At 42.3% G+C, this 24,690-nt stretch overlaps 1 protein-coding gene across 5 annotated transcripts in view; it reads left to right on the top strand.

Annotated features, from left to right (window-relative positions):
* LOC139749438 (ATP-dependent DNA helicase DDX11) overlaps nt 1-24,690 on the top strand; it is a 163,226-nt gene that overhangs the window by 96,133 nt on the left and 42,403 nt on the right. For all 5 annotated transcript variants that reach the window (XM_071663301.1, XM_071663297.1, XM_071663300.1 and 2 more), the window contains exons 18-19: nt 16,802-16,929; nt 22,092-22,189. In XM_071663301.1, coding sequence (XP_071519402.1) covers nt 16,802-16,929; nt 22,092-22,189 — 226 coding nt within the window. The remainder of the gene's footprint in view (nt 1-16,801; nt 16,930-22,091; nt 22,190-24,690) is intronic.

Below are 24,690 nucleotides of genomic sequence, written 5' to 3'. Positions count from 1 at the left end.
TTCACAGTCATACTGGTCCACATAACAGATGCATGGTTGTAGATATTTTTAGGAAGAATTGTTTATATGTTTTGTAGGTGGAGGTAAAAATTGTGAGAACAAGACACAATGTAAGGGGAGCAGATAGAGAAGTGTTAACAGACAAAGATGTGAAAATGAGATGAGGTAAGGGTTTTGAAGGATGGCTGATGTGTTGGAGATGAGGTGAGGATTTTGAAGGATGGCTGATGTGTTGGAGATAAGGTGAGCATTTTGAAGGATGGCTGATATGTTTTATAGTAGGGATGTGGATATCACATTTGGGATGTGATGTGAGAGAGCCTTTGCAAATATTTTGGTGAAAAGAAAAGTGAGTTAGTGAAAGTCTTGCAAATCAAAAGTAAGGTGAAACATTGGAAGAGGATGAGGCTGTTGCTGAGTTTTTTCAAGAAAGAGAAGGATGGTGCTTTTCATTGGTAACTTAGACTTTTGTTATGTGTTTGACTAAAGGTGAGATGTATTAGGACTGGGAGAAGCATATATAGTGGACTTGTTTAAAGGTATGGGAACAAAAAATGAATGTTCGAATAATAGAAGTATGTTTGTTAAGTATAGCTGGTAAGGTGTATGGTAGAGTGATGATTGAGAGGATGGTATTATGCATAGATCAGCTTCTTAGGAAGGAGTGATATAGTTTCAGGGGTAAAGTTTGTGTGGAGTAGGAATTTATTTTGATGAATGTATGTGAGGAATACTTGGGGAAAGAGAAAACTTTTAATTGGCATTTTTTAACATGAAACAAAAAATGATTAGATGGATTATGGAAGTTGCTATGGATATAAGAGGAAAATACAAAGTTACTGTATGCAGTAAGGAGATTTTAATGAGGACAGTAAGGATTTGCTTGTGATTAGGAGAGATGAGTAGGTATCAAGGATGTGTAAGTTTATTGTGAAGTGAATTAGTTGTTGTTTGTAGATAACATATCCCTAGTGGCAGACTTCAGAGAGAAACTCAATAGGCTGATAACAGAGTTGTGGAGAATGTTAAGAAATATTGTGCAAGTTAAAAGTATTGTTGACAAGGATGAGGTAATGAGGTGCAGAAGGGGCAAAACAAGATGCCGTGAGTTTGAATGGTGAGGACTTGGAGAAAACAGAATGCTTTAGATACCTAGGAATGGACATGGCATCAGATGGAACCATGGGGGCTGAAGTGAGTATTTGGGTAGATGAGGTGGGGGTCTTATGCATATTAAGAAATGTATGTGAGGAAAGGTCATTATGTGTAAAAGCAAAGACGGGAATATTTTTGAAGGTACGCTTATAGTAGTCCCAACAGTTTTGTATAGATATGGGCCATGGATAGATTAAGAAGAAAGGAAGATGAAGGATGTTCTGATATGAAATGCATGAAGACAGTAGATAGATTCGGCTGGGGTAACAGCTGTTTAGTTTCATAAGTGTCTGATTCAGACTTTTCATTGTGTGAGCAAGGTTTTGTTTCAGCTTAGAAAGTAACTCCAGATGACAGACAAACAAAGAAGACAAGGTGATCATAAAGTAAATTCTAGATTGATGTGGATAAAACTGAAAGTGGATGTAGAGAGATGGATGATTTTTGGTGCTTATGCATCTAATCATGAGAAATAGATCATGAGAGTCAAGTGTTTTGGAAGCAGCTGAGTGTGTGTGTCAGCAGCTTGGTGCACAAGACTGCATATTAGTGATGGGTAATTCAAATGCAAAAGTGAGTAATGTGGCAGTTGAGGGTATAATTGGTGTATATGGGGTATTCAGTGTTATGAATGGAAATGGTGAAGAGCTTGTGAATATGTGTGCTGAAAAAGACAGGTGATTGGGAATACCTGGTTTAAAAAGAGATAAACAAGTATATGTATGTGAGTAGGAGTGATGGTCAAAGGGCATTATTGGATTACTTGTTAATTGATAGGCGTGCAAAAGAGACTTTTGGATGTTAATGTGCTGAGAGGGGATGTATCATCACTATCTTGTGGAGGTGAAGGTGAAGATTTGTAGAAGTTTTCAGAAAAGAAGAGAGATTGTTGGAGAGAAGAGAGTGATGAGAATAAATGAGCTTGGAAAGGACACTTGTATGAGGAAGTACCAGGAGAGATTTGAGTGTAAAATGGCAAAAGGTAAGAGCAAATGATGTGAGGGGAGTAGATGAGGAATGGGATATATTTAGGGAAGCAGTGATGGCCTGTGTGAAAGATGCATGTGGTATGAGAAAGGTGGGAGATGGGCAGAGTAGAAAGGGTAGTGAGTGGTGGGATGAAGAAGTAAAGTTGTTAGTGAAAGAGAAAAGAGAAGTGTTTAGACAGTTCTTGCGAGGAAGGAGTGCAAATGATTGGGAGATGTATAAAAGAAAGCAGCAAGAGGTCAAGAGGAAGATGCAAGGGTTGAAAAGTGGGCAAATGAAAGTTGGGTTGGGAGAGTATCATTAAACTTTAGGGAGAATAAAAAAATGTTTTGGAAGGGGGTACATAAAGTGTGTAAGCCAAGAGAAATGGGGACATCAGTGAAGGGGGCAAGGAGGGAAGTAATAATAGATAGTGGTGAAGTGAGAAGGAGATGGAGTGGGTATTTTGAAGGTTTGTTGAATGTTTTTGATGATAAAGTGGCAGATATAGGGTGCTTTGGTCGAGGTGGTGTGCAAAGTGAGATGGTTAGGGAGAATGATTTGGTAAACAGAGAAGAGGTAGTAAAAGCTTTGCAGAAGGTGAAAGCCAGCAAGGCAGTGTGTTTGGATGGTATTGCAGTGGAATTTGTTAAAAAAGGGATGACTGTGTTATTGACTGGTTGGTAAGGTTATTTAATGTATGTATGTCTCATGGTGAGGTGCCTGAGGATTGGCGGAATGCGTGCATAGTGCCATTGTACAAAGGCAAAGGGGATAAAGGTGAGTGCTCAAATTACAGAGGTATAAGTTTGTTGAGTATTCCTGGGAAATTATATGGGAGGGTATTGATTGAGAGGGTGAAGGCATGTACAGAGCATCAGATTGGGGAAGAGCAGTGTGGTTTACAAGTGGTAGAGGATGTGTGGATCAGGTGTTTGCTTTCAGGAATGTATGTGAGAAATACTTAGATAAGCAAACGGATATGTATGTAGCATTTATGGATCTGGAGAAGGCATATGATAGAGTTGATAGAGATGCTCTGTGGAAGGTATTAAGAATATATGGTGTGGGAGGCAAGTTGTGAGAAGCAGTGAAAAGTTTTTATCGAGGATGTAAGGCATGTGTACGAGTAGGAAGAGAGGAAAGTGATTATTTATCAGTTAATGTCAGTTTGCGGCCAGGGGTGCATGATGTCTCCATGGTTGTTTAATTTGTTTATGGATGGGGTTGTTAGGGAGGTGAATGCAAGAGTTTTGGAAAGAGGGGCAAGTATGCAGTCTGTTGTGGAAGAGAGAGCTTGGGAAGTGAGTCATTTGTTGTTCGCTGATGATACAGCGCTGGTGGCTGATTCATGTGAGAAACTGCAGAAGCTGGTGACTGAGTTTGGTAAAGTGTATGAATGAAGAAAGTTGAGAGTAAATGTGAATGAGAGCAAGGTTATTAGGTACAGTAGGGTTGAAAAATGGAGAAAAACTGGAGGAAGTGAAGTGTTTTAGATATCTGGGAGTGGATCTGGCATCGGATGGAACCATGGAAGTGGAAACGTGTCATAGGGTAAGGAAGGGGCGAAAGTTCTGAGAGTGTGGAAAAATGTGTGGAAGGCGAGAGCATTATCTTGGAAGGCAAAAATGGGTATGTTTGAAGGAATAATGGTTCCAGCAATGTTATATGGTTGCGAGGTGTGGGCTATAGATAGAGTTGTGCGGAGGAGGGTGAATATGTTGGAAATGAGATGTTTGAGGACAATATGTGGTGTGAGGTGGTTTGATTGAGTAAGTAATGAAAGGTTAAGAGGGATATGTGGTAATAAGAGTGTGGTTGAGAGAGCAGAAGAGAGTGTTTTGAAATGGTTCAGTCACATGGAGAGAATGAGTGAGGAAAGATTGACAAAGAGGATATATATGTCAGAGGTGTAGGGAACGAGGAGAAGTGGGAGACCAAATAGGAGGTAGAAAGATGGAGTGAAAAAGATTTTGAGTGATCGGGGCCTGAACATGCAGGAGGATGAAAGGCGTGCAAGGAATAGAATGAATTGGAACGATGTGGTATACCGGGGTCGACGTGCTATCAATGCATTGAACCAGGGCATGTGAAACGTCTGGGGTAAACCATGGAAAGTTTTGTGGGGCCTGGATGTGGAAAGGGAGCTGTTGCTTCGGTGCATTATACATGACAGCTAGAGAGTGAGTGTGAACAAATGTGGCCTTTGTTGTCTTTTCCTAGCACTACCTTGCACACATGCGGGGGGAGGGGGTAGTCATTTCATGTGTAGCAGGGTGGCGACGGGAATGAATAAGGGCAGACAGTATGAATTATATACATGTGTATATATGTATATGTCTGTGTGTGTATGTATATGTATATTTTGAGATGTATAGGTATGTATATGTGCATGTGTAGATGTGTATGTATATACATGTGTATGTGGGTGGGTTGGGCCATTCTTTCGTCTGTGTCCTTGCGCTACCTTGCTAATGCAGGAGACAGCGACAGAGTATAATAAGATAAATAAATAGATATAGATATTTGCAAATGACTGGGAGATGTATGAAAGAAAGAGGCAGGAGGTCAAGAGAAAGGTGCAAGAAGTGAAAAAGAGGGCAAATGAGAGTTGAGGTGAGAGAGTATCATTAAATTTTGGGAGAATAAAAAGGTGTTTTGGAAGGAGGTAAATATGGTGCATAAGACAAGAGAACAAATGAGAACATCGGTGAAGAGGAGGTAATAACAAGTAGTGGTGATGTGAGAAGGAGATGGAGTGAGTATTTTGAAGGTTTGTTGAATGTATGTGATGATAGAGTGGAAGATATAGGGTGTTTTGGTCGAGGTGGTGTCCGAAGTGAGAGGGTCAGGGAAATTGATTTGGTAAACACAGAAGAGGTAGTGAAAGCTTTGCGGAAGATGAAAGCCGGCAAGGCGGCGGGCTTGGATGGTATTGCAGTAGAATTTCTTGAAAAGGGGGTGACTGTGTTGTTTACTGGTTGGTAAGGATATTCAGTGTATGTATGGCTCATGGTGAAGTGCCTGAGGATTGGTGGAATGCATGCATAGTACCATTGTACAAAGGCAAAGGGAATAAAGGCGAGTGCTCAAAATACAGAGGTATAAGTTTGATGAGTATTCTTGGGAAATTAAATGGGAGGGTATTGATTGAGAGGGTGAAGGCATGTACAGAGCATCAGATGGGAACAGCAGTATGGTTTCAGAAGTAGTAGAGGATTTGTGAGTAAGGTGTTTGCTTTGAAGAATGTATGTGAGAAATACTTAGAAAAACAGATGTATTTTTGTGTAGCATTTATGGATCTAGAGAATGCATATGATAGAGTTGATAGAGATTCTCTGTGGAAAGCATTAAGAATATCTGGTGTGGGAGGCAAGTTGCTGAAAGCAGCGAAAAGTTTTTATTGAGGATGTAAGGCATGTGTATGGGTAGGAAGAGAGGAAAGTGAGTGGTTCCCAGTGAATGCCGGTTCACGGCAGGGGTGCATGATGTCTCCATGGCTGTTTAATTTGTTTATGGATGGGGTTGTTAGGGAGGTAAATGCAAGAGTTTTGGAAAGAGGTGCAAGTATGCAGTCTGTTGTGGATGAGACGGCTTGGGAAGTGAGTCAGTTGTTGTTCGCTGATGATACAGCGCTGATGGCTGATTCGGGTTAGAAACTGCAGAAGTTGGTGACAGAGTTTGGTAAAGTGTGTGAAAGAGTAAAGCTGAGAGCAAATGTGAATAAAAGCAATTTTTTAGGTTTAGTAGGGTTGAGGGACAAGTCAGTTGGGAGGTAAGTTTGAATGGAGAAAAACTGGAGGAAGTGAAGTGTTTTAGATATATGGGAGTGGATTTGGCAGTGGATGGAATTATGGAAGCAGAAGTGAGTCACAGGGTTGGAGAGGGGTCCTAGGTTCTGGGAGCATTGAAGAATGTGTGGAAGGCAAGAATGTTATCTTAGAGAGCAGAAATAGGTATGTTTGAAGGAATAGTGGTTACAACAATGCTATATGGTTGTGAGGCATGGGCGATAGATAGGGTTGTGCGGATGAGGGAGGATGTGTTGAAAATGAGATATTTAAGGACAATATGTGGTGTGAGGTGGTTTGATCGAGTAAGTAATGAAAGGGTGAGAGAGATATGTGGAAATAAAAAGAGTGTGGTTGAGAGGGCAGTAGAGGGTGTATTGAAATGGTTTGGTCACATCGAGAGAATGAGCGAGGAAAGATGACATATGTGTCAGAGGTGGAGGGAATGAGGAGAAATGGGAGACCAAATTGGAGGTGGAAGGATGGAGTGAAGAAGATTTTGAGTGATCGGGGCCTGAATGTACAGGAGGGTGAAAGGCATGCAAGGAATAGTGAATTGGTATGATGTGGTATACCGGGGTTGACGTTCTGTCAATGGATTGAACCAGGGCCTTGAAGTGTCTGGGGTAAACCATGGAAAGTTTTGTGGGGCCTGGATTTGGAAAGGGAGCTGTGGTTTTGGTGCTTTGCACATGACAGCTAAAGACTGAGTGTGAACGAATGTGGCCTTTGTTGTCTTCTCCTAGCGCTACCTCGCGTGCATATGGGGGGAGGGGGTTGTCATTTCATGTGTGGTGGGGTGGTGGTGGGAATGGATGAAGGCAGCATAAATGAATATGTAAATATGTATATATGTATATATATCTGTATGTATTATTTATTTATTTATTTTGCTTTGTCGCTGTCTCCCGCGTTTGCGAGGTAGCGCAAGGAAACAGACGAAAGAAATGGCCCAACCCACCCCCATACACATGTATCTACATACACGTCCACACACGCAAATATACATACCTATACATCTCAATGTACACATATATATACACACAGACACATACATATATACCCATGCACACAATTCACACTGTCTGCCTTTATTCATTCCCATCGCCACCTCGCCACACATGGAATACCATCCCCCACCCCCCTCATGTGTGCGAGGTAGCACTAGGAAAAGACAACAAAGGCCCCATTCGTTCACACTCAGTCTCTAGCTGTCATGCAATAATGCCCGAAATCACAGCTCCCTTTCCACATCCAGGCCCCACACAACTTTCCCTAGTTTACCCCAGATGCTTCATATGCCCTGATTCAATCCACTAACAGCACGTCAACCCTGATATACCACATCGATCCAATGTACTCTATTTCTTGCCCTCCTTTCACCCTCCTGCATGTTCAGGCCCCGATCACACAAAATCTTTTTCACTCCATCTTTCCACCTCCAATTTGGTCTCCCACTTCTCCTCGTTCCCTCCACCTCCGCCACATATATCCTCTTGGTCAATCTTTCCTCACTCATTCTCTCCATGTGCCCAAACCATTTCAAAACACCCTCTTTTGCTCTCTCAACCATGCTCTTTTTATTTCCACACATCTCTCTTACCCTTACACTTCTTACTCGATCAAACCACCTCACACCACACATTGTCCTCACAATATCTCAAGGAGAAGAGGGAGACCAAATTGGAGGTGGAAAGATGGAGTGAAAAAGATTTTGTGTGATCGGGGCCTGAACATGCAGGAGGGTGAAAGGAGGGCAAGAAATAGAGTACATTGGATCGATGTGGTATACCAGGGTTGACGTGCTGTCAGTGGATTGAATCAGGGCATATGAAGCATCTGGGGTAAACTAGGGAAAGTTGTGTGGGGCCTGGATGTGGAAAGGGAGCTGTGATTTCGGGCATTATTGCATGACAGCTAGAGACTGAGTGTGAACGAATGGGGCCTTTGTTGTCTTTTCCTAGTGCTACCTCGCACACATGAGGGGGGTGGGGGATGGTATTCCATGTGTGGCGAGGTGGCGATGGGAATGAATAAAGGCAGACAGTGTGAATTGTGTGCATGGGTATATATGTATGTGTCTGTGTGTATATATATGTGTACATTGAGATGTATAGGTATGTATATTTGCGTGTGTGGACGTGTATGTAGATACATGTGTATGGGGGTGGGTTGGGCCATTTCTTTCGTCTGTTTCCTTGCGCTACCTCGCAAACGCGGGACACAGCGACAAAGTATAATGATAATAATAATAAAGTTTGTTGAGTATTCCTGGTAAATTATATGGGAGGGTATTGATTGAGAGGGTGAAGGCATGTACAGAGCATCAGATTGGGGAAGAGAAGTGTGGTTTCAGAAGTGGTAGAGGATGTGTGGATCAGGTGTTTGCTTTGAAGAATGTATGTGAGAAATACTTAGAAAAGCAAATGGATTTGTATGTAGCATTTATGGATCTGGAGAAGGCATATGATAGAGTTGATAGAGATGCTCTGTGGAAGGTATTAAGAATATATGGTGTGGGAAGCAAGTTGTTAGAAGCAGTGAAAAGTTTTTATCGAGGATGTAAGGCATGTGTACATGTAGGAAGAGAGGAAAGTGATTGGTTCTCAGTGAATGTAGGTTTGCGGCAGGGGTGTGTGATGTCTCCATGGTTGTTTAATTTGTTTATGGATGGGGTTGTTAGGGAGGTGAATGCAAGAGTTTTGGAAAGAGGGGCAAGTATGAAGTCTGTTGGGGATGAGAGAGCTTGGGAAGTGAGTCAGTTGTTGTTCGCTGATGATACAGCGCTGGTGGCTGATTCATGTGAGAAACTGCAGAAGCTGGTGACTGAGTTTGGTAAAGTGTGTGAAAGAAGAAAGTTAAGAGTAAATGTGAATAAGAGCAAGGTTATTAGGTACAGTAGGGTTGAGGGTCAAGTCAATTGGGAGGTGAGTTTGAATGGAGAAAAACTGGAGGAAGTGAAGTGTTTTAGATATCTGGGAGTGGATCTGGCAGTGGATGGAACCATGGAAGCTGAAGTGGATCATAGGGTGGGGAGGGGGCGAAAATTCTGGGAGCCTTGAAGAATGTGTGGAAGTCGAGAACATTATCTCGGAAAGCAAAAATGGGTATGTTTGAAGGAATAGTGGTTCCAACAATGTTGTATGGTTGCGAGGCGTGGGCTATGGATAGAGTTGTGCGCAGGAGGATGGATGTGCTGGAAATGAGATGTTTGAGGACAATGTGTGGTGTGAGGTGGTTTGATCGAGTAAGTAACGTAAGGGTAAGAGAGATGTGTGGAAATAAAAAGAGCTTGGTTGAGAGAGCAGAAGAGGGTGTTTTGAAATGGTTTTGGGCACATGGAGAGAATGAGTGAGGAAAGATTGACCAAGAGGATATATGTGTCGGAGGTGGAGGGAACGAGGAGAAGAGGGAGACCAAATTGGAGGTGGAAAGATGGAGTGAAAAAGATTTTGTGTGATCGGGGCCTGAACATGCAGGAGGGTGAAAGGAGGGCAAGGAATAGAGTGAATTGGAGCGATGTGGTATACCGGGGTTAACGTGCTGTCAGTGGATTGAATCAAGGTATGTGAAGTGTCTGGGGTAAACCATGGAAAGCTGTGTAGGTATGTATATTTGCGTGTGTGGACGTATGTATATACATGTGTATGGGGGTGTGTTGGGCCATTTCTTTCGTCTGTTTCCTTGCGCTACCTCGCAAACGCGGGAGACAGCGACAAAGCAAAAAAAAAAAAAATATACATATATATAAATTGATTTATTACACTTTGACCCTATCTCCCACATTAACGAGGTAGTGCAAGAAAACAAATGAAAGAATGGCCCAACCCACCCACATGCACATATACATACATAAACGCCCACATATACATACCTATACATTTCAATATATACATACATATACATACACAGCAAATGGATTTGTATGTAGCATTTATGGATCTGGAGAAGGCATATGATAGAGTTGATAGAGATGCTCTGTGGAAGGTATTAAGAATATATGGTGTGGGAGGCAAGTTGTTAGAAGCAGTGAAAAGTTTTTATTGAGGATGTAAGGCATGTGTACGTGTAGGAAGAGAGGAAAGTGATTGGTTCTCAGTGAATGTAGGTTTGCGGCAGGGGTGTGTGATGTCTCCATGGTTGTTTGATTTGTTTATGGATGGGGTTGTTAGGGAGGTGAATGCAAGAGTTTTGGAAAGAGGGGCAAGTATGCAATCTGTTGTGGATGAGAGAGCTTGGGAAGTGAGTCAGTTGTTGTTCGCTGATGATACAGCGCTGGTGGCTGATTCATGTGAGAAAATGCAGAAGCTGGTGATTGAGTTTGGTAAAGTGTGTGAAAGAAGAAAGTTGAGAGTAAATGTGAATAAGAGCAAGGTTATTAGGTACAGTAGGGTTGAGGGTCAAGTCAATTGGGAGGTGAGTTTGAATGGAGAAAAACTGGAGGAAGTGAAGTGTTTTAGATATCTGGGAGTGGATTTGGCAGCGGATGGAACCATGGAAGCGGAAGTGAATCATAGCGTGGGGGAGGGGGCAAAAATTCTGGGAGCCTTGAAGAATGTGTGGAAGTCGAGAACATTATCTCGGAAAGCAAAAATGGGCATGTTTGAGGGAATAGTGGTTCCAACAATTTTGTATTGTTGTGAGGCGTGGGCTATGGTTAGAGTTATGTGCAGGAGGGTGGATGTGCTGGAAATGAGATGTTTGAGGACAATATGTGGTGTGAGGTGGTTTGATCGAGTAAGTAATGTAAGGGTAAGAGAGTTGTGTGGTAATAAAAAGAGTGTGGTTGAGAGAGCAGAAAAGGGTGTTCTGAAATGGTTTTGGTCACATGGAGAGAATGAGTGAGGAAAGATTGACCAAGAGGATATATGTGTCAGAGGTGGAGGGAACGAGGAGAAGTGGGAGACCCAATTGGAGGTGGAAAGATGGAGTGAAAAAGATTTTGTGTGATCGGGGCCTGAACATGCAGGAGGGTGAAAGGCGTGCAATGAATAGAGTGAATTGGAACGATGTGGTATACCGGGGTCAACGTGCCGTCAATGGATTGAGCCAGGGCATGTGAAGCGTCTGGGGTAAACCATGGAAAGTTTTGTGGGGCCAGGATGTGGAAAGGGAACTGTGGTTTCGGTGCATTATTACATGACAGCTAGAGACTGAGTGTGAACGAATGGGGCCTTGTTGTCTTTTCCTAGCGCTACCTCGCACACATGAGGGGGGAGGGGGATGTTATTTCATGTGTGGTGAGGTGGCAATGGAAATGAATAAAGGCAGACAGTACGAATTATGTACATGTGTATATATGTATATGTCTGTGTGTGTATATATAAGTGTACATTGAGATGTATAGGTATGTATATTTGCGTGTGTAGACGTGTATGTATATACATGTGTATGTGGGTGGGTTGGCCCATTTTTTCGTCTCTTTCCTTGCGCTACTTCGCTAACGCGGGAGACAGCGACAAAGCAAAATAAATAAAATAGATAAATTCTTTTTCATACTATTTGCCATTTCCCATGTTAGCGAGGTAGCATTAAGAACAGAGGAATGAGCCTGTGATGAAATATCCTCCCTTGGCCCCCTTTTCTGTTCTTTCTTTTGGAAAAAGTTCAGTGGTTCAATGGTTCAGTGCATTGATGGCACGTCAACCCCGGTATACCACATCGTTCCAATTCACTCTATTCCTTGCAGCCTTTCACCCTCCTGCATGTTCAGGCCCCGATCACTCAAAATCTTTTTCACTCCATCTTTCCACCTCCAATTTGGTCTCCCACTTCTCCTCATTCCCTTTACCCCAGACACATATATCCTCTTGGTCATTCTTTCCTTACTCATTCTCTCCATGTGACCAAACCATTTCAAAACACCCTCTTCTGCTCTCTCAACCACACTCATATTACCACACATCTCTCTTACCCTGTTATTACTTACTCGATCAAACCACCTCACACCATATATTGTCCTCAAACATCTCATTTCCAGCACATCCACCCTCCTCCTCACAACTCTATCTGTAGCCCACGCCTCGCAACCATATAACATTGTTGGAACCACTATTCCTTCAAAGGTACCCATATTTGATTTCCAAGGTAAGGTTCTTGACTTCTACACATTTTTCAACGCTCCCAGAATTTTCACCCCCTCCCCCGCCCTATGATTCACCTCCGCTTCCATGGTTCCATCCGCTGCCAAATCCACTCCCAGATATGTAAAACACTTCATTTTCTCCAGTTTTTCTCCATTCAAACTTACCTCCCAATTGACTTGTCCCTCGACCCTACTGTACCTAATAACCTTGTTCTTATTCACATTTACTCTCAGCTTTCTTCTTTCACACACTTTACCAAACTCAGTCACCATCTTTTGAAGTTTCTCACCCGAATCATCCACCAGAGCTGTATCATCAGCGAACAACAACTGACTCACTTCCCAAGCTCTCTCATCCACAATAGACTGCATACTTGCCCCTCTTTCCAAAACTCTTGCATTCACCTCCCTAACAACCCCATCCATAAACAAATTAAACATCCATGAAGACATCATGCACCCCTGTCGTAAACAAACATTCACTGAGAACCAATTGCTTTCCTCTCTTCCTACTCGTACACATGCCTTACATCCTCGATAAAAACTTTTCACTGCTTCTAACAACTTGCCTCCCACACCATATATTCTTAATACCTTCCACAGAGCATCTCTATCAACTCTATCATATGCCTTCTCCAGATCCATAAATGCTACATAGAAATCCATTTGCTTTTCTAAGTATTTCTCACATACATTCCTCAAAGCAAACACCTGATCCAGACATCCTCCGCCACTTCTGAAACCACACTTCTCTTCCCCAATCTGATGCTCTGTACATGCCTTCACCCTCTCAATCAATACCCTCCCATATAATTTACCAGGAATATATATGTATATATATTTTTTTTTTTTATATACTATTTGCCATTTCCCGCGATAGCGAGGTAGCGTTAAGAACAGAGGACTGGGCCTTTGAGGGAATATCCTCACCTGGCCCCCTTCTCTGTTCCTTCTTTTGGAAAATTAAAAAAAAAACTAGAGGGGAGGATTTTCAACCCCCCGCTCCCTTCCCTTTTAGTCGCCTTCTATGACACGCAGGGAATACGTGGGAAGTATTCTTTCTCCCCTATCCCCAGGGATGATATATGTATATATCTATATATATATATGAGAAGAAAGATCATGAGAGGCAAGTGTTTTGGGAGCAGCTGAATGAGTGTGTTAGTGGTTTTGATGCACGCGACCGGGTTATAGTGATGGGTGATTTGAATGCAAAGGTGAGTAATGTGGCAGTTGAGGGAATAATTGGTATACATGGGGTGTTCAGTGTTGTTAATGGAAATGGTGAAGAGCTTGTAGATTTATGTGCTGAAAAAGGACTGGTGATTGGGAATACCTGGTTTAAAAAGCGAGATATACATAAGTATACGTATGTAAGTAGGAGAGATGGCCAGAGAGCGTTATTGGATTACGTGTTAATTGACAGGCGCGCGAAAGAGAGACTTTTGGATGTAAATGTGCTGAGAGGTGCAACTGGAGGGATGTCTGATTATTATCTTGTGGAGGCTAAGGTGAAGATTTGTATGGGTTTTCAGAAAAGAAGAGTGAATGTTGTGGTGAAGAGGGTGGTGAGAGTAAGTGAGCTTGGGAAGGAGACGTGTGTGAGGAAGTACGAGGAGAGACTGAGTACAGAATGGAAAAACGTGAGAACAATGGAAGTAAGGGGAGTGGGGGAGGAATGGGATGTGTTTAGGGAATCAGTGATGGATTGCACAAAAGATGCTTGTGGCATGAGAAGCGTGGGAGGTGGGTTGATTAGAAAGGGTAGTGAGTGGTGGGATGAAGAAGTAAGATTATTAGTGAAAGAGAAGAGAGAGGCATTTGGACGATTTTTGCGGAGAAAAAATGCAATTGAGTGGGAGATGTATAAAAGAAAGAGACAGGAGGTCAAGAGAAAGGTGCAAGAGGTGAAAAAGAGGGCAACTGAGAGTTGGGGTGAGAGAGTATCATTAAATTTTAGGGAGAATAAAAAGATGTTCTGGAAGGAGGTAAATAAAGTGCGTAAGACAAGGGAGCAAATGGGAACTTCAGTGAAGGGCGCAAATGGGGAGGTGATAACAAGTAGTGGTGATGTGAGAAGGAGATGGAGTGAGTATTTTGAAGGTTTGTTGAATGTGTTTGATGATAGAGTGGCAGATATAGGGTGTCTTGGTCGAGGTGGTGTGCAAAGTGAGAGGGTTAGGGAAAATGATTTGGTAAACAGAGAAGAGGTAGTAAAAGCTTTGCGGAAGATGAAAGCCGGCAAGGCAGCAGGTTTGGATGGTATTGCAGTGGAATTGATAAAAAAAGGGGTGACTGTATTGTTGACTGGTTGGTAAGGTTATTTGATGTATGTATGACTCATGGTGAGGTGCCTGAGGATTGGCGGAATGCGTGCATAGTGCCATTGTACAAAGGCAAAGGGGATAAGAGTGAGTACTCAAATTACAGAGGTATAAGTTTGTTGAGTATTCCTGGTAAATTATATGGGAGGGTATTGATTGAGAGAGGTAAATTACATGGGAGGGTATTGATTGAGAGGGTGAAGGCATGTACAGAGCATCAGATTGGGGAAGAGCAGTGTGGTTTCAGAAGTGGTAGAGGATGTGTGGATCAGGTGTTTGCTTTGAAGAATGTATGTGAGAAATACTTAGAAAAGCAAATGGATTTGTATGTAGCATTTATGGATCTGGAGAAGGCATATGATAGAGTTGATAGAGATGCTCTGTGGAAGGTATTAAGAATGTATGGTGTGGGAGGCAAGTTGTTAGAAGCAGTGAAAAGTTTTTATCGAGGATGTAAGGCATGTGTACGTGTAGGAAGAGAGGAAAGTGATTGGTTCTCAGTGAATGTAGGTTTGCGGCAGGGGTGTGTGATGTCTCCATGGTTGGTTAATTTATTTATGGATGGGGTTGTTAGGGAGGTGAATGCAAGAGTTTTGGAAAGAGTGGCAAGTATGAAGTCTGTTGTGGATGAGAGAGCTTGGGAAGTGAGTCAGTTGTTGTTCGCTGATGATACAGCACTGGTGGCTGATTCATGTGAGAAACTGCAGAAGCTGGTGACTGAGTTTGGTAAAGTGTGTGAAAGAAGAAAGTTAAGAGTAAATGTGAATAAGAGCAAGGTTTTTAGGTACAGTAGGGTTGAGGGTTAAGTCAATTGGGAGGTGAGTTTCAATGGAGAAAAACTAGAGGAAGTAAAGTGTTTTAGATATCTGGGAGTGGATCTGGCAGCAGATGGAACCATGGAAGCAGAAGTGAATCATAGGGTGGGGGAGGGGGCGAAAATCCTGGGAGCATTGAAGAATGTGTGGAAGTCGAGAACATTATCTCGGAAATCAAAAATGGGTATGTTTGAAGGAATAGTGGTTTCAACGATGTTGTATGGTTGCGAGGCGTGGGCTATGGATAGAGTTGTGCGCAGGAGGGTGGATGTGCTGGAAATGAGATGTCTGAGGACAATGTGTGGTGTGAGGTGGTTCGATCGAGTAAGTGATGTAAGGGTAAGAGAGATGTGTGGAAATAAAAAGAGCGTGGTTGAGAGAGCAGAAGAGGGTGTTTTGAAATGTTTTGGGCACATGGAGAGAATGAGTGAGGAAAGATTGACCAAGAGGATGTATGTGTCAGAGGTGGAGGAAACGAGGAGTAGCGGGAGACCCAATTGGAGGTGGAAAGATGGAGTGAAAAAGATTTTGAGGGATCGGGGCCTGAACATGCAGGAGAGTGAAAGGCGGGCAAGGAATAGAGTGAATTGGATCGATGTGGTATACCGGGGTTGACGTGCAGTCAGTGGATTGAATCAGGGCATGTGGAGCTTCTGGGGTAAACCATGGAAAGTTGTGTGGGGCCTGGATATGGAAAGGGAGCTGTGGTTTCGGGCATTATTGCATGACAGCTGGAGACTGAGTGTGAACAAATGGGGCCTTTGTTATCTTTTCCTAGCGCTACCTCGCACACGTGAGGGGGGAGGGGGATGGTATTCCATATGTAGCGAGGTGGCGATGGGAATGAATAAAGGCAGACAGTGTGAATTGTGTGCATGGGTATATATGTATGTGTCTGTGTGTGTATATATATGTGTACATTGAGATGTATAGGTATGTATATTTGCGTGTTTGGACATGTGTGTATATACATGTGTATGGGGGTGGGTTGGGCCATTTCTTCCTTCTGTTTCCTTGCGCTACCTCGCAAATGCGGGAGACAGCGACAAAGCAAAATGAATAAATAAATAAATTATATATATATATATATATATATATATATATATATATATATATATATATATATGTATATATATATATATATATATATATATATATATATATATATATATATATATATATATATATATTTTTTTTTCTTTTTCTTTTTTTCATAATATTCGCCATTTCCCGCATTAGTGAGGTAGCATTAAGAACAGAGGACTGAGCCTTTGAGGAAACTCCTTACTTGGCCCCCTTCTCTGTTCCTTCTTTTTGAAAATTAAAAACAAGAGGGGAGAATTTCCAGCCCCCCACTTCCTCCCCTTTTATTCGTGTTCTGTGATATATTTGTGCGTATGAGTGGATGGGTCTTTGTTCATCTGTTTACTGGGGTTTCGTCGCTAGCATAGGAAACGGGGATCAAGTATATTTAGTATGATTTAGTTAATGATGAAATCTGTGGTTTATGCTATGTTATATAGCAATGGGTAGCTATGCCTGTTGAATTAGCTCATTTTATTAGAAGAGGGTACTGCCATAACATGAATGACCTATAACACTACTCAGGATTGAAAGCATAATTTTAAAATTTTCTTTTTGATGCTTAAAATACAATTGGTCAGGTGGGAAGATGAGTGAAGGCATCAACTTCAGTGACAATCTGGGACGATGCGTAGTGATGGTTGGACTTCCATTCCCTAATACTCATTCTCCAGAGCTAAAGGAGAAGATGGAGTTTCTCAATAAATATGTAAGTCAATATTTTGTACCCTTTTATTAAAGTCATAACTGATTAATGTTGGATTTGTTTGAATGAGGCCTATATTCAGGATTATTAGGTAGAAACATTAGGTAGAAGCAGTAGATAGGAGCATTAGATAGAAGTAGCAGTTAGAAACATTAGATAGGAGCCTCTGCAAACACTGCACCAGACTTGCCCTCTGCCAGTGGCCTGTTAAGGGTAAGGCGCTAAAGGCTAAGAGGCAGCACGGGAGTTGTTTAGTTATGGAGACTGTTTCCCAAATTGCCTCCCCTTTGAGGGAGTTTCAGTTGGAACAGACATTAGAGATATAGATAGATACATGCTGGTGCACCCTTGCAAAAGTGGGAAAGGTAGTTACTTAAAGATTTAAGTAGTGATGTCTTTTACAAAGGATGGAAAGACTTATCATTAGGTATTACCATTAGATGAACTGTTGAAATGCCAGAGAATGTGTGAAGTTTCAGTTGAGTATGAATATTTGAAATGTTGAATGAAGGAATCTTGAAAATTGTGTGTGGGTGAGTCTTTAGGCATTGGTGAAATATCTACCTGTTGTCCCAGGATTCTCCTCCATATGGGATACTCGGAAACATACACACAGGGCTTAGATTCCAAGAAGGAAAAGCTTTGGTTTGAATAGAAACTGAACAGACGAGCAAACACAGATGCAAGTTCATAGGCACACTCACAGTACATGGGGATGGATGCCATCAGGACCATAATCCTTGCTTGTGTCCAGAGAGAGAAGTGCTTTTTGGACAGTCCAAAATGAGATTACAGGGAGGGGCATAGAATTAGTAAGAAGAGCATCAGGGGATGAAGAAGTGTTAGAGTCATCCAACGTGGAGTTAGAGGGAAAATGGGAACCAAAGAGAATTGCTTTGTCTACGGGAGAGATAGTTATAGCACCATCAGAACAGAAAAGTTAAGGAAAGGTAGAGTGATAGAAGTTGTTAGAGATACCCTTAGCTAAAGGCCTGAAAAATCTATCAATGTATGACAAGGAGAGGTTACTGCACCTCCTTTGAATAAAGGAATCCTTTGTTTCATGGATAAAGTGCTTGCACTAATTATAGGCAATGATAAAAGCTAAATGGCAGTCAGAGGAGGGAAAGGTTTTCCTAATCCGATATGCCTGATCTGTTGCTTGAATGCCCTCAGAACAGGAACTATTGAACCATGGAATGGAAGAACAGGTCATCATGGAGGAGGAGAGGATAAATGCTACCAGTCCAGCAAGAATGATTTCTGTGCATTTGGCAGATACATAAGCATCACCACATAAGAGACAGTAATTTACCAAAGGAAAGTCAGGAAAGAAGTTACATAGTTATTCCATTCAGCTTTGTTGAGGTGCTAGTATTCATGTTTAGAAGGGGTCACTGGAGGGGGAAGTGCCATTGAAATAGAGACATTTATTAAAGTGTGATTAGATGAACCATTTGAGGCGACATTGTGTACTTACAGTGGGATAAACTAGAGGGGAAAACATCATGAGAATGGTCGCAGTGGCCAGGAACAGGGGTTGGATGGGAGATTATTTGCTCAGGGCTTCAGTCCCCCCACCACTGGTATGGGAGGAATTTAACCATTCCCTATGGTGAACATTGAAATCCCCAAACTCTTGGCTTGTGGGTGAAGGGATGCCACAGTCTCATGGCAAGAGTTTGAATAGTTTGGTGGTTAGGAAACAGACCTTGAGCCACATGACATCAAAGTTTGGAGACTCAAGGTCCTTGAAGCATGCAACAGGTGTGTTGATGTTGATATGCATAGACACCAGAATTGTGAGTGGAGATTATAGTTGGATATGAAAAAGGGACTATTGAGGACATCATTTGACAACTGTGTCTCAGAGAGAAGTAAGATGTAAGATGTTCTGGACAGATGGTGTTCAACAGAGGAGAGAGTACTATAGAGACCATGAACTTTGGTTAGAAAAAGAGGAAGATCTAACAGAGGGAAAGGTTGTGGGAGGGGCCGATACTTCTGCTGTCAGAGCCCTCCCTCTTATTGGCGGTAGAGTCAGGTGGAAAAGAATGTTTGAGTGGACAGGAGTTGGCAAGAGTACTTACGTGAGAAAAAGAATCAAGGTTTGAATAAGTGTATGGTGCTTGTAAGAAATGGCAGGGTTAGCCTGATAGTCCTATTTTGATGAGACAGAAAGTAAGAACAGCGATCCTTAACATGGGGAGTGTAAGATGGTTCTGGGCACCACTTTAATGCTCCTCAATCAGGACAGTAGTACCACCCTGGGTGGCTGGTATCAACAGCCTACTGCTTTGCCTTGGAGTTTTTGCAACACCTAGCTGCTTCTGCTATGACTAGTGGCCTATGCTACACCTAGCAGCTTCTCCTAGACTTAGCAGCCTATGCTACACCTAGTGGCTTCTGCTACACTTGGCCACCGGTCAGGCTTTGCTATAGTCCAGGCATGGCCACAGCTCAGGGTCGGCTGTAGCTCAGGCTTAGTCATAGCTCAGGCTTAGTCAGAGTTTCACAAAGCTATCTTTCCTCTTCTGTCAACATTGGACAGTACCTAGAGTGTGTGACTGGTCATAGCGAGGGGTGGAAGATGAAGTTTAGCCAGCACTGGTTAGGGTTTGGCCATCTACAGGCCAGCCTCCACCACTAGCTGCACAGCAAGAGTGGGAGAGTTCTAGAGTGTACAGCCACTCTTACGTATCTGCATGCCTCATAGACAGGGGTCCTTTACTTTTCCCCATGGCCTAGGCTGGTGCTGGGCCCCAGACATTGGATGTAGGAGTGGGTAATATATGGATGGTGTGTGTGTGTGTGTGTGTGTGTGTGTGTGTGTGTGTGTGTGTGTGGTTGGGGAGGTGGTGGGGGGAGGGGGGACAGGACGAGCTTCTCATCTGCTGAATGAAGCAGGGTATTATTTATTGGGGAGGGCCATTGGTATTCCCCCCACCAGCTGTTCGTTCAATGGGATTACATTTATGGACACGTTGTTTGCTGTCCACAACAACCGAGGGACTTCTGTTTCACCTGCACCAAAAAGTACATGAAGATAAGGTGCTACAAATGTCCTCAGTCAAGATGCTCTATCTGTGAATACAAAAATGTCTGTATGAAATGAATTTTTCGTGCAAGTCTCTGATTTCTTTTTATTGTCATCAGTGATGTGAGTGTTTGGGGTCAGATTTGATTGACCTGATATCCGAAGCTTATTTAAGTCCTGTTGGGGAGGAGAGAGCTTGGGAAGTGAGTCAGTTGTTGTTCGCTGATGATACAGCGCTGGTGGCTGATTCATGTGAGAAACTGCAGAAGCTGGTGACTGAGTTTGGTAAAGTGTGTGGAAGAAGAAAGTTAAGAGTAAATGTGAATAAGAGCAAGGTTATTAGGTACAGTAGGGTTGAGGGTCAAGTCAATTGGGAGGTGAGTTTGAATGGAGAAAAACTGGAGGAAGTGAAGTGTTTTAGATATCTGGGAGTGGATCTGGCAGCGGATGGAACCATGGAAGCGGAAGTGGATCATAGGGTGGGGAAGGGGGCGAAAATTCTGGGGGCCTTGAAGAATGTGTGGAAGTCGAGAACATTATCTCTGAAAGCAAAAATGGGTATGTTTGAAGGAATAGTGGTTCCAACAATGTTGTATGGTTGCGAGGCGTGGGCTATGGATAGAGTTGTGCGCAGGAGGATGGATGTGCTGGAAATGAGATGTTTGAGGACAATGTGTGTTGTGAGGTGGTTTGATCGAGTGAGTAACGTAAGGGTAAGAGAGATGTGTGGAAATAAAAAGAGCGTGGTTGAGAGAGCAGAAGAGGGTGTTTTGAAGTGGTTTGGGCACATGGAGAGAATGAGTGAGGAAAGATTGACCAAGAGGATATATGTGTCGAAGGTGGAGGGAACGAGGAGAAGAGGGAGACCAAATTGGAGGTGGAAAGATGGAGTGAAAAAGATTTTGTGTGATCGGGGCCTGAACATGCAGGAGGGTGAAAGGAGGGCAAGGAATAGAGTGAATTGGAGCGATGTGGTATACCGGGGTTGACGTGCTGTCAGTGGATTGAATCAAGGCATGTGAAGCGTCTGGGGTAAACCATGGAAAGCTGTGTAGGTATGTATATTTGCGTGTGTGGACGTATGTATATACATGTGTATGGGGGGGGGGTTGGGCCATTTCTTTCGTCTGTTTCCTTGCGCTACCTCGCAAACGCGGGAGACAGCGACAAAGTATAATAAAAAAAAAAAAAATATATATTTTGGCAAAATATGGTTTGTTATACTATGTTCACTTAAGGTAGACATCTGGGTTGTATACAACAATGGTAATGGTTGGTGGACACTAGCAAGGTGAAGGATGAGAAGTAGGGATATATTGAAGGGAGGTTAAGATTCCAATTGGTGACGAACCAATGGTCAACCTACTCACCATAAAGTGAAGCATTGTCTAAGACACAGAGCTCAACCGTCTTTTTCTACCCTTGTCCTCTTGCGATCTCTGAATTCCTTGGGGGTTTCAGTCACTGACAGAGATTCAGCAACAAATAAAATTCAGGTACAAATCACTACAGTTTATTCATAAATCCTAATTTACAAGGTTAGTGGATATGAGTGTATCTTTGCATGTGTATGTATGTGAGTGTTTTTGTGAGAGAGAGAGAGAGAGAGAGAGAGAGAGAGAGAGAGAGAGAGAGAGAGAGAGAGAGAGAGAGAGAGAGAGAGAGATCATTATCATTTGTGAAAATGCATCAGATCATTGTCATCAGTGCTGTAATCATTTAATGCTACTCAATCAGGATAGTAGTACCACCCTGGGTGGCTGGTATCAACAGCCTACTGCTTTGCCTTGGAGTTTTTGCTGCACCTAGCTGCTTCTGCTATGCCTAGTGGCCTATGATTCCAATATGTGTTCCACATCTTTCTTCCTGTAATCATCTAATGTCCTGGTATCATCAAGATACTTTCTCCAGTCTACTTAAGTCACTTTTCCAATTGCTTCTCTTGACAATTTCTCTACTCTTTTTATAGATTGATCTGAGTGGGAATTATTTTTTTTTGATGTATATCTTAATATCTACCCATATGAGCTCAAATACCTCAAAATATACTTACACATTTTGATTTTAGCTTATGCAAATGGAACTTGGGAATATGGTGACATTTATCTGCTGACCCAATTTTTTTCAGCTTCCAAGAACAGATGGCAAACCTGCTGGTTCTGTGTTTTATGAGAATCTGTGTTTCAAAGCTGTAAACCAGTCAATTGGTCGAGCTATCCGTCATAGGTAAGAATATCATTGCTATTCTTTGTTATTTTGAAAAGTCAGTATACCTATCTCTCTTTGTCTGGTATGATGTTTCCCTACACATCTGGGTTTACTTGCAGGTTCTTTTCTAATCAATACAGTTAAAGTATGTTTTGATAGCTCGATGCATTTGTAGACTGTTCTTGTCTTGTTGATACAGTACTTGTCTTGTTGATACAGTACTCCAACAGATGTCCAAAAAACAGATATTAATATGTTATGTGCTAGAGTGACCCATTTAAGTTAGCAAAGTGGAACCTTTAGTGTGGTGTCCATTAGTGAAATGAGACATCATTACGAGTACCTTATGGAAGTTCAGATTGCTGCTTTTTTCCCCATCTGAGTGCAACTCAGTTTGTGGTCGACCACATGTTTGAAAGATACAGTTTATTGGTATATGATAGTGAGCTGATGTTGAAAAAGATGTGTAGACGTTTATATCTAGAGACTAGCGCCTGATTAACGATAGTCCTCATGAAGACTTTCATTTCCCCCCTCCCAGGCATTAAGACAGCAACTTCGTCTGGGGACTCTGAGTGATGAATAATACTGCAAACCCTTGAGTACTTTAAACCTAACCTGATTTATCTTATCCACCTTAGTTTATCTTATTCCCCATGTTAATAGGTAGTCTCATTTCATAACTGGGGTCAATAATATATGAAGTTTTTTCAAAAATTAGCAAGATATTTCTATGAATACAGTGAGCTATATCATATTTGCAGTAGGGTATTCTTTAAGTACATTTTTGCACTTAACTGTTTATTTATTAATAGCATGCATATTTGGCAGAGATCCCATCACCACACCACCAACCTTTTGGTCTCCCTATGCATCCATTACCATGCTTTTGATTTGACTTGTAGGTACTTTTATTTTCTCTTGTGAAATTCATACTCTTAAACAAATGAATTACTGTAACTTTATGGCTCAAATGTTGCTTGTTCTCTGTGGGTTTATTATATCAAGTAACACCTTTCCTTCCTTGTCAGGCATTCTTACTCTTGTATAGGCCTAGCTTGATATTTAACCATGTCCTGGCAGGTGCTCCAAGTCCAACTTTGAAATGGATTGACAGTCCTGGTCACTGTCCTTCCTGAAAAAAGGAACTAGGACCGACTTGGTCCTTGGTCCTTTCATTTGTTATTAGTGAAAAATAATTATTTGAAGTGAGACTCAAACAACCAATTGAAAACAACGGTACAAGTAATTATTTTTTTTTTATTATTATACTTTGTCGCTGTCTCCCGCGTTTGCGAGGTAGCACAAGGAAACAGACGAAAGAAATGGCCCAACCCCCCCCATACACATGTATATACATACGTCCACACACGCAAATATACATACCTACACAGCTTTCCATGGTTTACCCCAGACGCTTCACATGCCTTGCTTCAATCCACTGACAGCACGTCAACCCCGGTATACCACATCGCTCCAATTCACTCTATTCCTTGCCCTCCTTTCACCCTCCTGCATGTTCAGGCCCCGATCACACAAAATCTTTTTCACTCCATCTTTCCACCTCCAATTTGGTCTCCCTCTTCTCCTTGTTCCCTCCACCTCCGACACATATATCCTCTTGGTCAATCTTTCCTCACTCATCCTCTCCATGTGCCCAAACCACTTCAAAACACCCTCTTCTGCTCTCTCAACCACGCTCTTTTTATTTCCACACATCTCTCTTACCCTTACGTTACTCACTCGATCAAACCACCTCACAACACACATTGTCCTCAAACATCTCATTTCCAGCACATCCATCCTCCTGCGCACAACTCTATCCATAGCCCACGCCTCGCAACCATACAACATTGTTGGAACCACTATTCCTTCAAACATACCCATTTTTGCTTTCAGAGATAATGTTCTCGACTTCCACACATTCTTCAAGGCCCCCAGGATTTTCACCCCCTCCCCCACCCTATGATCCACTTCCGCTTCCATGGTTCCATCCGCTGCCAGATCCACTCCCAGATATCTAAAACACTTCACTTCCTCCAGTTTTTCTCCATTCAAACTCACCTCCCAATTGACTTGACCCTCAACCCTACTGTACCTAATAACCTTGCTCTTATTCACATTTACTCTTAACTTTCTTCTTCCACACACTTTTCCAAACTCAGTCACCAGCTTCTGCAGTTTCTCACATGAATCAGCCACCAGCGCTGTATCATCAGCGAACAACAACTGACTCACTTCCCAAGCTCTCTCATCCCCAACAGACTTCATACTTGCCCCTCTTTCCAAAACTCTTGCATTTACCTCCCTAACAACCCCATCCATAAACAAATTAAACAACCATGGAGACATCACACACCCCTGCCGCAAACCTACATTCACTGAGAACCAATCACTTTCCTCTCTTCCTACACGTACACATGCCTTACATCCTCGATAAAAACTTTTCACTGCTTCTAACAACTTTCCTCCCACACCATAATACAAATAGTAATTTAATAGTATTTAATACAAGTAAC

Source organism: Panulirus ornatus, chromosome 7 (assembly GCF_036320965.1).
Source record: "Panulirus ornatus isolate Po-2019 chromosome 7, ASM3632096v1, whole genome shotgun sequence".
NCBI lineage: Eukaryota > Metazoa > Arthropoda > Malacostraca > Decapoda > Palinuridae > Panulirus > Panulirus ornatus.
The sequence above is the reverse complement of the archived record's forward strand: the minus strand, read 5'-3'. Positions and strand labels throughout refer to the sequence as shown.